Source organism: Xenia sp. Carnegie-2017, unplaced genomic scaffold (assembly GCF_021976095.1).
Source record: "Xenia sp. Carnegie-2017 unplaced genomic scaffold, XeniaSp_v1 HiC_scaffold_22, whole genome shotgun sequence".
Classification (NCBI taxonomy): domain Eukaryota; kingdom Metazoa; phylum Cnidaria; class Anthozoa; order Malacalcyonacea; family Xeniidae; genus Xenia; species Xenia sp. Carnegie-2017.
The window spans coordinates 8,609,246-8,621,004 of NW_025813485.1; the positions used below are offsets into that span (position 1 = coordinate 8,609,246).

At 33.6% G+C, this 11,759-nt stretch overlaps 1 protein-coding gene across 1 annotated transcript; it reads right to left on the reverse strand.

The window, feature by feature from the left end:
- Window positions 1-450: 450 nt before the first annotated feature.
- LOC124447326 (G-protein coupled receptor 1-like) lies at window positions 451-11,053 on the reverse strand. The gene is made up of 14 exons (XM_046998232.1): window positions 10,906-11,053; window positions 9,319-9,371; window positions 8,850-8,904; window positions 8,648-8,704; window positions 8,388-8,448; window positions 7,751-7,838; window positions 6,709-6,798; window positions 6,040-6,087; window positions 5,722-5,800; window positions 5,450-5,497; window positions 3,647-3,729; window positions 3,141-3,214; window positions 2,404-2,474; window positions 451-1,036 (listed from the first exon to the last, which is right to left on the reverse strand). Exons 1-14 carry the CDS (start codon window positions 10,951-10,953, stop codon window positions 833-835), a joined length of 1,059 nt encoding a protein of 352 aa, XP_046854188.1. The 5' UTR covers window positions 10,954-11,053; the 3' UTR covers window positions 451-832.
- Between the last annotated feature and the right edge of the window lie 706 nt (window positions 11,054-11,759).

Below are 11,759 nucleotides of genomic sequence, written 5' to 3' on the forward strand. Positions count from 1 at the left end.
CCTTCGAGATACTAGTCCGCCGCTCTACCTGTTGAGCTACCAAGCCCACAGGGATTGGAGACGAGTCAAATCTCTTTTAAACTGCGTATGGACGATATATTCTCGCCACTATAGCAGTTTACTGGATGGCACCGTGTTTCGACTTTATTCCAGAGCTATCATCAGAGAATATATATAATATATTAATCCTAAAGGGATTAATACATCTTTATCTTAGCTTTAGATAAAGCAATAATGCCATAGTACGGCAAATTGTTATAGGAACAAGTGAGCAAAAAACACTAAAAAGTTGTCAATGCTCACTTTGGTCCTTTTACTATTGTACCTTCTGCCCAAAATAAAGCATCACATCCGCACTGCCACTTCTATCAATACTTAAGGTTTCCATGTTTTGCCAAAGGTTTTTCACATAAAATTTCCTGTTCGGTCCCATAAGAAAGAAACAATCAATACTTTCCAAATTTGTATTATAAAACTACTGCTAATGCGCATTTTCGCAAGTTGTCAAATAAATAATATTGAGATTAAACGTTTTCATAAGAATAAAAGCACAGAGCAATGACCGCCGTGCAGGTGAATTGGTGAGCGACTTTCAAAATCACTAATTTTGATTCGTTTCTAAAAAAAGACATTTATCAAATTATTATGATAAAAGTAAAGTTCCGTTTTCGCTGTACGTGCTTTTTACGTGGTACTGTTAAAACCATTACCCTAAAATATCAAAATGACCTACGAAGGTCAAAAACATAAAGCTAATACTAGCAATTTCATATAAGAAATGCACTAAAGAAGGGGCACATCATAGCACCCTAATATCACCCGAAGTGGTTCGTTAGAAAACATTGTTCGAATTTTCATTAACTATAGGTGCTCCATCTGCACTCGCAGCCATTTCTTCGTCCTCGTTCTTATTCACAGACAAATTTACAGCGCCATCACCCGTCGAACATGAAGAACTACTACTGCCAGTTGTTTGAGTAATGGTATACTCTGAGACAAGTCGTGTCCTCGCGTGCATTCTTTGATACACCGCATCCTATCAAAATAATTCAAAATAGAAACAAACGTCGTTGACCTAAGTGGGAACTCTAACACGTGATCACGCAACACTAGCTGGCAGCCATAAAGATCGTGCCTAATGCACAGTGGCGTAAGTTTGAACTGAGCTGCCCGTGTTCCATCCGGAATGGGGTGCGCCCCCCCCTCTCTGACAACATAAACATTCGAAAAATTAGAAATATCTAGGGCTTTCACTTTCCCAAATATAAACCTACTTTTATCTTTATTTTCATAAATAACACCGTTCAGGCTGGTGCACACCTGCAAGCTGATTGCTTGGGTGCCCGTGGCTCTGCCCACTCAAAGCTCAAAGAAGTTACGCTGCTGCTAATTTATGACAAAATTTCCACTTGTTACAACAACTTTCAACACAAAGCATGATGACGAAAAACATAAAATTACTCTGATTGACAGCCTTACAGGTGAAATAGTTTTGATTGTTATTATGATAAAATGGAAACCATAGCCAAATTGATACCATGATAATTAAAGATACAGTGCACCTTCCCACGAGATTGAAAAAACCGCTGTTCAATGATGACTGTTATCGACGGCTCATATAGTTTATCGTTAAAATATTTCAAATCACACGAAAGCTAAACAAAATAGCCGGTCATAAACTTTAAACAGTATTCGTCTTTATTAATCGAGAAAATTGATTGCATTACACGAAATTGACAATGCCCAATGCCTCTCGTGGGCCACCAAGTTGTTTTACACAATTTTTTCAAGTTTTGGAGTGTAATGCGCATGCTCGAAGAAATGAAAAACTTACATCACGTTCATTGGTTAAATACGAAAAATTTTGTTAAGCACTTATACGTCAACAAAACGTCAAAAATGAGGATTTTCTAACATTTACACAGTTATGACCATCAATTATTTTTTCCTCATAAACGCAGATTCAGATCAATTAATGATGTGAAGAGATTGCGTTTAAACAACAGAAAAAATACATGTGGGATCCATGCACTCACGGTGAGTCAGACCGCACGTTTGGTTCAATAATTTAAATTTCAGCGAGTGAAAACCGAAATATTAACACAACACAGAAAAAAAATTAGCAGGCTGGCTACACCATGGTTTATGCAATATGTACATCCATACTTTCTTCCTCATGAAATCTAGAGACTTTCAAACCACTAACAAGACTAATGAATATACAAGTAACACGAGTACATTTTCTTGTAAGTACTCCTAAATTTATTTTTGTACCTATTTTTTTGTCATACCATGCCGTTTAATTTTGCATGCTCATTTGCACACGAAACGATTAGACGACTGATAAGTTTGGAGCAGAAAAAAAATACACCCATTAAAAAGAACGAAAGTTTATATTTCTACCTTGACAGAACTCCATTTTAACAATTGCAAGGTTTCTCTATCGAATGCGAATACCAAGGCACTGATAGCACCTAAAATATACAAATCAAATTGTCAACAGGATATTGTTACTCGCTGGCATATATAAGAGGGAATAGGTAGCTATATGACACAATTAAGATAACATGAAAAAAAATTAAAAAATCACACACATAGTTTTAATAAGCATTTCAAAAAGTGTTAGTACACAGATTCTGTGAATCATCGTTTGCGTGCGACTAAAGCAAAAAGTCGAAGCGATGGTATAAAGTCGTATCTCTTTCGTTCGGAGCTCAATACAGAAATCTCAGAAATTTTAAGTAATTAGTTACACGAGATACTTTGTATTCGATGACAATCCGTCACGCAGAAAGCCAGAAACAAATAAACAAGATGACGTAACTTCCAAATAAGAAACCTTTATTTATTGTATACTCTTTATTTATTGCATCGGATTCAACTTGGCGGAAAACCTGACGGCCACATCGACTCGCTTATGCAATTAATTTACTGAAACGACTTTCCATTTGGTAACATGATATGCAGTAATTTATGCACGTAGAAATTAACGAAAATGTTATACATAATAATCGAAACAGGAGAAAACACTGGTTTTCATTCATGTAGAAAAAGTGCAGTACCAATAATAAGATGTAACAGATAATTAATTTTGGTTGACAATCGCAAAAGAACAGTGATAAGAAAAATTGATAACGTACCAAATAGAGGAACTGTAAAGGTCTGCAATAAAACAAGCCAGAATATTCTTTTCTCGTCAAATGCATTTTGAATCCTAAATGCAGTAACAAAACACGTTAAAGCGCGATACCAACAGCACACTGGCATTTTACGTTTGTATTACAAGAATCATTGACAATTATATGAATCACAATAGCTTATTCTTTAATAACACAATAACTTTTCTCCTTTTTCCACTTTGGCCGTCACTTAAATGAACCCTCCTTATTAAAGAAGCAAAAAAGCTTCCTCTCTTTAGCTTCTCCCTCAAATAATGTGTATCAAGCAAGGATTCGAATATACCAAAAAATATTATTATCATTATTTAAAAATATAAAAAAAGGTAACTCTTTAGGGCTCGTTGGCACCTGTTTTTCAAGAGGCCGTTTATTTATTGTATTCACAGAATTCAATATACTAATAACTTGTATTAATTAAATAAATGCATGCAAGTCAAAATATTAACTATGATATGACAAAACTAAACCTGTTTATTGAGGGAAAGATAGACAAAACCATGTACACTACAGGATAAGCTCTCAAGAGCTTTATGTCTTTTTTCAACATTTCCTATGGACAAATAAAATTACAATAATTCAATATTTTTTGCAGATTCATAACAAATAGCAATATCAATGTATCGATGTTCGTCGAGGGAAACATTGCATGAGACTCCAGCGAAAACTATTTTACGAGAAAGCACATTAAGTGATTTGTTATATAGCAACAAAGTTAGATAGCTTTTCAATACAATCAACGTCTTTTCGAGGCGATTTGTCCGGTGAAATTTTGATGCAAAAATACTAAAAGCCATAAGGGTGGCCATGCCGAACATTTTCCGGCAACTTTCGAGTGTTTTCTGAATCTTAATTTTTTTCATTAAAAATTTAACATTTACAGCACCTTTGACCAACCGTGGTTGTCGCCAAGGTGCCCAATTAATTAAAGTGCCCAAATAATCTTCAAGGAAATAATGTATTTAGATAGAGTTGACGACTTTAAGAACATTTGCAATATATTTTATAATATGAAAATTAGATCTTCTTTGACTTTTTGTGCTCAAAGTTGGCTTTTTTCGTGATTTCCTGTGAGGTGCTGTGACTGGGTATAGTTCACCGGACATAATGTACATTGGAGAACACGCTGCTGTAGTTACTTTACCAAACAGATTACACTCAACCGTTGTCTATACAGTTATAAGTACACGGGAATTACGTCATTTGTGATAAAAATTAAAAAGTGACTACAAGCCGCCGTATCTCTTTGTTTTATATAAAAAAATCAAAAAAACTCCCAAATTAAACGGTCAAACAGTTTGTTTTCTTTGGCCCCCAACACTTGGAACATTGAAAAGTCTTGATTTTGCAATTATCATGCTTTCGTGATCTATAAGATTGAAGAAATGCTATTGGCTAGCTTAATCACGTGATAAAATGTGATTGGCTATCAAAATAAACAAGGAATGGCTGATCAATTTCTTTGAAATTTTCTTATCGAAGACGAAGTACAAATCAATGATTGAAAACCGGGTTTTTTTCTTTTTGCTCAAATGCGTTTCTTTATTTTCCCATACAGGGATAAATTCTCAGCACCTCACAATCAAACATAAAAAATCTAATATTAAGGCCCAAAAATTGAAGGAAGATCAAATTTTCGTGTTACAAAATATATTGCTAATGTTCTTAAAATAGTTAACTCTATCTTTATAGATTAATGTATTTCTCTGAGGGTGATGTAGGCACTTTAAGCAGAAAATAATACTTGTTGTTTTGATACAACACTGAGTGTATATAATATTACTCATGGATTGCAAACAGCCTGCAAGTGTAATCCATAAAAATTCTGACTCGCCCACGACTGCTGGTGCCCACGATAGCATAAAATAAAATATTCTTTTGTATTTGACCACCAACATGGCGGCCGTGACGTAACATGCAACCCTCGTGTGTCATAAAAGTGGTATAATGACGTATACATGGTCTATCGGTAAAAGACGACCTTTAGCAATTGACGTGTTGTGATGATTTCAATGACGATCGCTACGCTCAATCCCACGGTTGCAAAAAGTATTTATTGTCAGTTACGTCCACAAATTATTGTTATTTGCCACAAGCCCTAAAGCTTTCTTACTCTTGGGATATGACATAATTTCTGTTGCTTCTAAAAGCAAAACATGCACAAAAATGCACCAGTGGGCGTAGCATAGTGCTTAGGTGATGAAATTTCACAAAAGATTAATTTCTAAAGGTCTTCTTTTTTATAAACCTCGAATAGCAACCTCAAAACTTACTCTTTGTCTTTCGTGGTCTGCACGATATGTTCCTTCATACCGATCGGCCTAAAACAAATGTAACGTGAAAAATCATAATATGGGGAACTGAGGAACAGTAGAGGTATTCCATTTTTTTATGAGACGCATATCTTACTACGTATGTAATTATCATAATGGCAGCAAGTAAGTTGATGGAATCATGATCAAAAGGAGAGAAAAAGAAGAGAGCAAATTGCTCTTCAGAAGCACATATTAGTTAACAGCTCCTGGAACTGGGTATTTATACTGACCACTCGTCGAAGTTTCCACACGATAACAACGTAGATTAAAAACATATAGGTTATCATACACCACAAAGGTATGAACCACCTGCAACGGAAATAAAATAGTTAAAGATTGTCATGAAATTTTATGGATGAGTTTCACGTTGGTCTTCATTTAAAACAACACAACAAAAAATGTAATCTCAAACACAACTGCGAATAGTTAACGCAAGCAGTTTTCACCTAAGTATCATATCTTGCAAGAAAAAAGTGCCACCTAGCACATTAAATTGGGTTGAAAATGATGGGAAATATGTAGTTAGAATGTAATATCGCATGACGTACGTTGCGAACCGCCAAACTTGACTGTTAGAGCTTTCCTTATCGATCCAACTAAAAAAAATCAAATATTTTTTATTCCAACTTTTTTCATCAAGAGACAAAACACACGTAATGGAATTGGTAACAGTAAATTTATACAAGAAATAAAAGATGTTTAAGTTACTGTGTTTCACAGGCCTATGCAAGCCGAGGAGACCTTTGGGAGAATTCGAGAGCAGATCATTAGAAAACATCTTTTATTTCTTTTGTAAAATAACAATAACGCGAAAAAAAAATTTAAAACAAATTTTTTCATGATTGATTAGCAAATTCTCTTTCATTGATTGATTAATTTAAATGGTTGAGCTCAGATCCGTTTAGCACAGGCTAATGCAAACACAGCAATAGACCAATCAGCACACGCGTTTTATTGTGTTATTGTGTGAAAACTAACTTATTGATGAAAAAAGATAATCATCACATTTAGTTGCCTTATATTTTTTAAGATCAGTTGCACTAGCTGATAAAAATATTGACTCGCCTGACTCGAACAAACATACATTGAAACATGGGGTTTCGAGGCGTCACATTGAGTTTCGAAAACTGCTTCTTGGTATTCAGTTTCGGTCATCAGTTCTTTTTAATTTGAAATTCTCTAGCAAAATAATATATATCCACATTGTTCATACATACCACCAAACTCCCGCAGGTCCATAATGATTTCCAATAAACGGAATACAAGCAACGACTAGTGCCACTCCCCAAGATATAACGTGGTAGATACTAAATAAAATAAAAACTTCCTGAGATCGAGTAAAACAAATGATGACAAAGTGATAAAGGAAAAAAATTCGAGAAACGTTTTTAAATAAAAAAAATCGTGGTTAGTGTTAATGTATATAACAAACATCCACAAACAAGTACGAACACGATGTTCACATTTGCAAGAGTATGGTGTAATATACGCATTGAAGTAAAGATATTTCTAAAATAGCTGTGTTTTTCATAAGATGTCATATACGTATGTCATTAATTTTTATATAATAACCAGAAGAACTTGTGCAATTTCATTGGTTGAGAGCTATGATCTATAAGAGGACAGACGTACGGAATTGACGTCACAGAAAATTGTGTTTTGAAGCAGTTAAAGCAGTGGACGTATTTGAGCAAAAACAAAAGAAAAAACCCGATTTTCAAACATCGATTTGTAGCTACTTCGCCTTCGATAACAGGATGAAGCGACGGCTCGTGGCCACTTTTTTTTAGTTTTTAGACGTGTTCAACATAACAATTAGATAATATATAACTGTTTAGACAACGGTTATATGTTATCTAATTGTTAAGTAGACCCCTTGTAACATGCTTGTTATAATCTTATATTTATGAAATATTAACATACTACACGCTGTAGTGGAGACGCAAAAACATTCACAAAACAAAAATGAAACTAAATTCACAAAAAATAGGTGCAATAAAGGGTTATAACAAACGATTCGGATAGAAAAAAAGTAATAATCTTCTGTTTAAAAAATGTTCCACGTTGTTGCAAATAATGTTTAAAAAATGTTCAAAACAAATAAAGCGACGTATTTTCAATATTTTTTAACAAAAGGTCGGCCGCGAAAACACATTTCAAGTGATATTAATGATTGATACAAAATTTTTTGAACTTTAAGAGACAATTACGTAGTTTCAAACGAGCAAAAATTGTCTTTATAGTTTCAAACATACGTACATTTCATATTTTTCTGTTCTCATGGTCCGTATGGCATTTTGATAGAGATTAAAGGTAATGCAACAAGCCCAAAGCACCACCGACCAAGCTACAAAGGAAATAACATGCATGATGTGTACTTAAACATAAAAAGTTCAGATTATTTTTGTAATTAAGAGCAGGTTATTTATAAATTATAATTAGCATGACGCTTAATTTGAGGGAAGATTGACAACATTAAAAATACGTATCTCTTTAATTTGGGCAGAACCCGTTCAATTGTTTTAGGGCACATGATGTTCTGATAAAAGGCAATGTAAAATGTATGACATCAAAACCAGCGTTAAATTCATTAACATCACAAACACGTCAAGCAAAGGACAGGACATGTTGTTACGTATGTATTCGAAGTATGAAGTCTTTTGTTCGTTGGTACAATACATATAAACGCATGTTGCAACATGAGCAGTAATAATTTGACATAAATATATGATAGCAAATTCTCGTTTTAATGCGCATCCAGGGATCGGCTGGTAAACCGTCTGGAATTAATTAACACAGCTAGCTTTGGGTGAAATCTTTGCGCAGTGATTTTGGCAAGACTATTTTTTGAAATGTCGATTCCAGGTATCTTCATTTATGCATAATGAGTAATTACCAAAGAAAGATGTCCACCAGGCTTGAAAATTACACAATGGTCCTTCAGGTACGAAACCAGGCTAAAATAAAACAAATGAAGTCATTTAAAAAGAAATAATCACATAAGTGGAAAAGCCAGCCTTCAAGATTCGTCGTACATTCAATAGAATTATCTACTCCCTTAGAAATCTATTGTTTTAGCATAATATTTACATCATATGACCATTCAAGCTTGCAAGCTGGCTACACAGCTAGTCATTTGGTTGAGCACTTACGTACCATTAAATAAGCAATGCTGTTTAAGAATGCTGCAATGCTGAGATACAAAATCAGACGCTGAAAAGAAAAAAACATGCCCACTTTTAAATTGAATTAAAAAAGTGTACACAATTACAGTTACATAACATTAACATTCTATGTCACAACTACAGAGGGCAAACTTCAATTTTTCAGAAATATTTTTTCATGGAAAGTGATATACCTGTGTGAATATTTGATACTTTTTGAATAACCAAATGACAACGATGATGAAAAAACTGAAATAAAATAAATTTTTGTTGTCTTAAAAACAGTAAGCAAATACATGAAACCATTTACAGGGCACATGAACATGAAACTGAAACTTAATCTGGTTTAGAAATTAATTGAAAGTCTACTCAATTCTATGTTTTTCCTGAGCATGTGTAGACTGCAGTACAAGTGCAAGCACAGGCAAATGGATACTTGCTTGAAAGACTGGTGAAAGCATTCCCTGCATACTTCACATTATGCATCTGGGTGTTTTGCAACATCACAAGCCAAAAAATGTATAAATAACACTAAATTGATTCTAAATTCACAGTGCATGGCAAAATGTAGTAATTTCTATCAATATGTACCGTATAGTGTACAATGCATTTTCCTGGACTTTCATTGCTAAAATAAATATAACATAAAATATTGACACTAACCAGCCTATAAGCGACACAATGCCAACTGAAGTCCTGACTGCAACAATAATATTCTATGAATTGAAACATAAACAGGATAAACATAAACATATAAACACAAACATTAGAACGCTTAAGAAGATAATAATAATTAAAACTTTAAAATTTCTTTCAAGTAATGACTTAAGTTTTCTCAGACACATAAATTTTGTGTTTTCATTTATCATGTGCTTTTTATGCTTCGGAAAATTTTTTAATATGAGCATGGCCACAAAGAGGAGTCAAATGTGCATCTTTCCTCACTGCTCATCTCCACCCAAAAGGACCCTAAATTTGCCAGCACCCAAAATTTTTGGCAATGCTCCTTCAAAAATATTAAAGTCATTGAAAGTCTTTTGCAATTGAGAGCATTTTGGAATAGGTAGCAACACCTTATACAGTTTGGCCTAAATGCAATTACAAATACATTAACGGTATCTGGAAAAAATTTTGCCCCAGTCTAACAATTTCTCTTCGTTTATGGTCCTGCATAATAACAATTTCGCAAAATTATACTTTCATTAAGCTAAGTGACATGCTTTCATGTCATATTTTTCTAATGAAACTATATGGTTTTGAGCAAAAGCTGTACAAAAAGTGTAGCTTCACCAGAAATTTAGCATGAACATTGCTTAGAAATTCTTATATTTGCTATCTAAATTATGTCAAAGTTCTCAAAATCATATATTGCCTGTAGACACCGTGACTACTGAATGATGAGCTCGCTTCCTTGCATGTGAATATTAGGAAAACAATTTAAAAACACAAGGTGAAAGTTAAATACCCAAGCAACCTATTTCATTAACTGACATAGGTAAGGCATGATTATTTTGCTCCATATAAAGCTGGTTACCATAAAAGAAATGTGCATCACAAATGCCAGAAAGTGTATACAAGCACTAATTAATGTACATTTTCTATTTCATTTTCACATTACTTAGATTTCATAAATTCACAAATATTCTAGGTGGACAATCAATGCCAAAAACACAATAAATTTAGCTGCCTCTTTCTTGCCACCACAAACGGGCAAAGATTGATGCAACAAAGTTTTTAAAAAACAGAAAGTCTGCTTTACCAAGTCTGTAAAAATACCCAATCCATGATAACGTCATATAAAATCCAAGACAAAATGAGGTCGAGGGGAATAAAATTACAAGTACTTTTTTCCTTATGCTTTTTTACAATGATAACAAACAAACAATTAAAATTGATCAGTAACATTTTGAATTTTATATTCTTCTGATGTATTGGAATAGTTTGGGAAATTCTATAATACACATGACGGAAGTCTCAACTAAGCAAGTAAGCAAGTAATAAGTCTAATAGTCTTAGACCAAAGAATAAAACATCGTTATGATTCAGGTTTATTGGTGATCAAATTTAACAAAACATTACTGATCTTAAACAACAATGTTTCATGATATAAGAAAATTAAAAAAGATGGTATCAAAGGAGCGTATCTAAATTTAGACTTGCTATAGCCTATAGCTATACAGTCTCAATTTAAAACGTCATCAATATTAGATCATTGCTACATTAAAAACAACAAAAATACAAAATACTCACGCACAAATCTGGATCATTTGGAAATACAGTGCAGTTACGTCGTGTCATTATGATGAACCCTAATGAATGACAATGAAAACACTTTCAAATTTCAACCATATTTCAACCGGTCGGATATATTCCAGCTATAAAGTAATGTATGTTGATGTTAATGTATGTTGATGTTAATGTATGTTGATGTTAATGTATGTTGATGTTAAGGTATGTTGATGTTTAATGTATGTTGATGTTAATGTATGTTGATGTTAATGTATGTTGATGTTAATGTATGTTGATTTTAATGTATGTTGCTAATTTAGTCATTTCGTACTGGCACGTTTCTAGGATGTAAAGGTGAGCAGCAACATTATTTCGGTAGGTGTGAACACTAAGCTGAAAACGGTAGCAATTTATCACTCATTCAGTTTTTCAAGAGTCAAGCGTAACAAAATTTCAAGTAGAATAACTATATTTTGTGCTATATACCGCTATACAGGGTGCATAAAAAACTGAACTACTAGGAAGTCGCCGCTAAAGTCGTCAATGCGCACGATCTGCGAAAACCTTATGAGGAAATATGTATTTAGACTTCCATTAGCTCATCTGACATTAAGTAAAAATGACATAGAGTAAAAATGTGTTAATAACTAGCACTTTTGAAATAGCTTGCGCTCTAAAATAATGCAGCTAAACACTAAACAGCAATTAGAAGATAGGGTTAAAATATGGCACATGTTGCTCAAGCTAAAAAAGTTTTAGAAAATTTGGCTGATGCCTACGCGAACGCTTACCTTTTTGTGTTTACATGGCATCTTGTTATAATCCTCGTCAATTATGCATAAATTTGAGCTGATTGGATATGAATAATTGATGTC

Excerpts from the sequence above, each read along its gene's own strand:
- LOC124447326 (XM_046998232.1), bottom strand. The coding sequence starts at position 10,953 with ATGACACGACGTAACTGCACTGTATTTCCAAATGATCCAGATTTGTGC. Across the intron at positions 6,088-6,708 it reads GGACCTGCGGGAGTTTGGTG|TTGGATCGATAAGGAAAGCT; the intron begins GTATGTATGAAC and ends GATTTTTTTTAG. Across the intron at positions 3,730-5,449 it reads CAGACCACGAAAGACAAAGA|GAAATGTTGAAAAAAGACAT; the intron begins GTAAGTTTTGAG and ends ATTTGTCCATAG.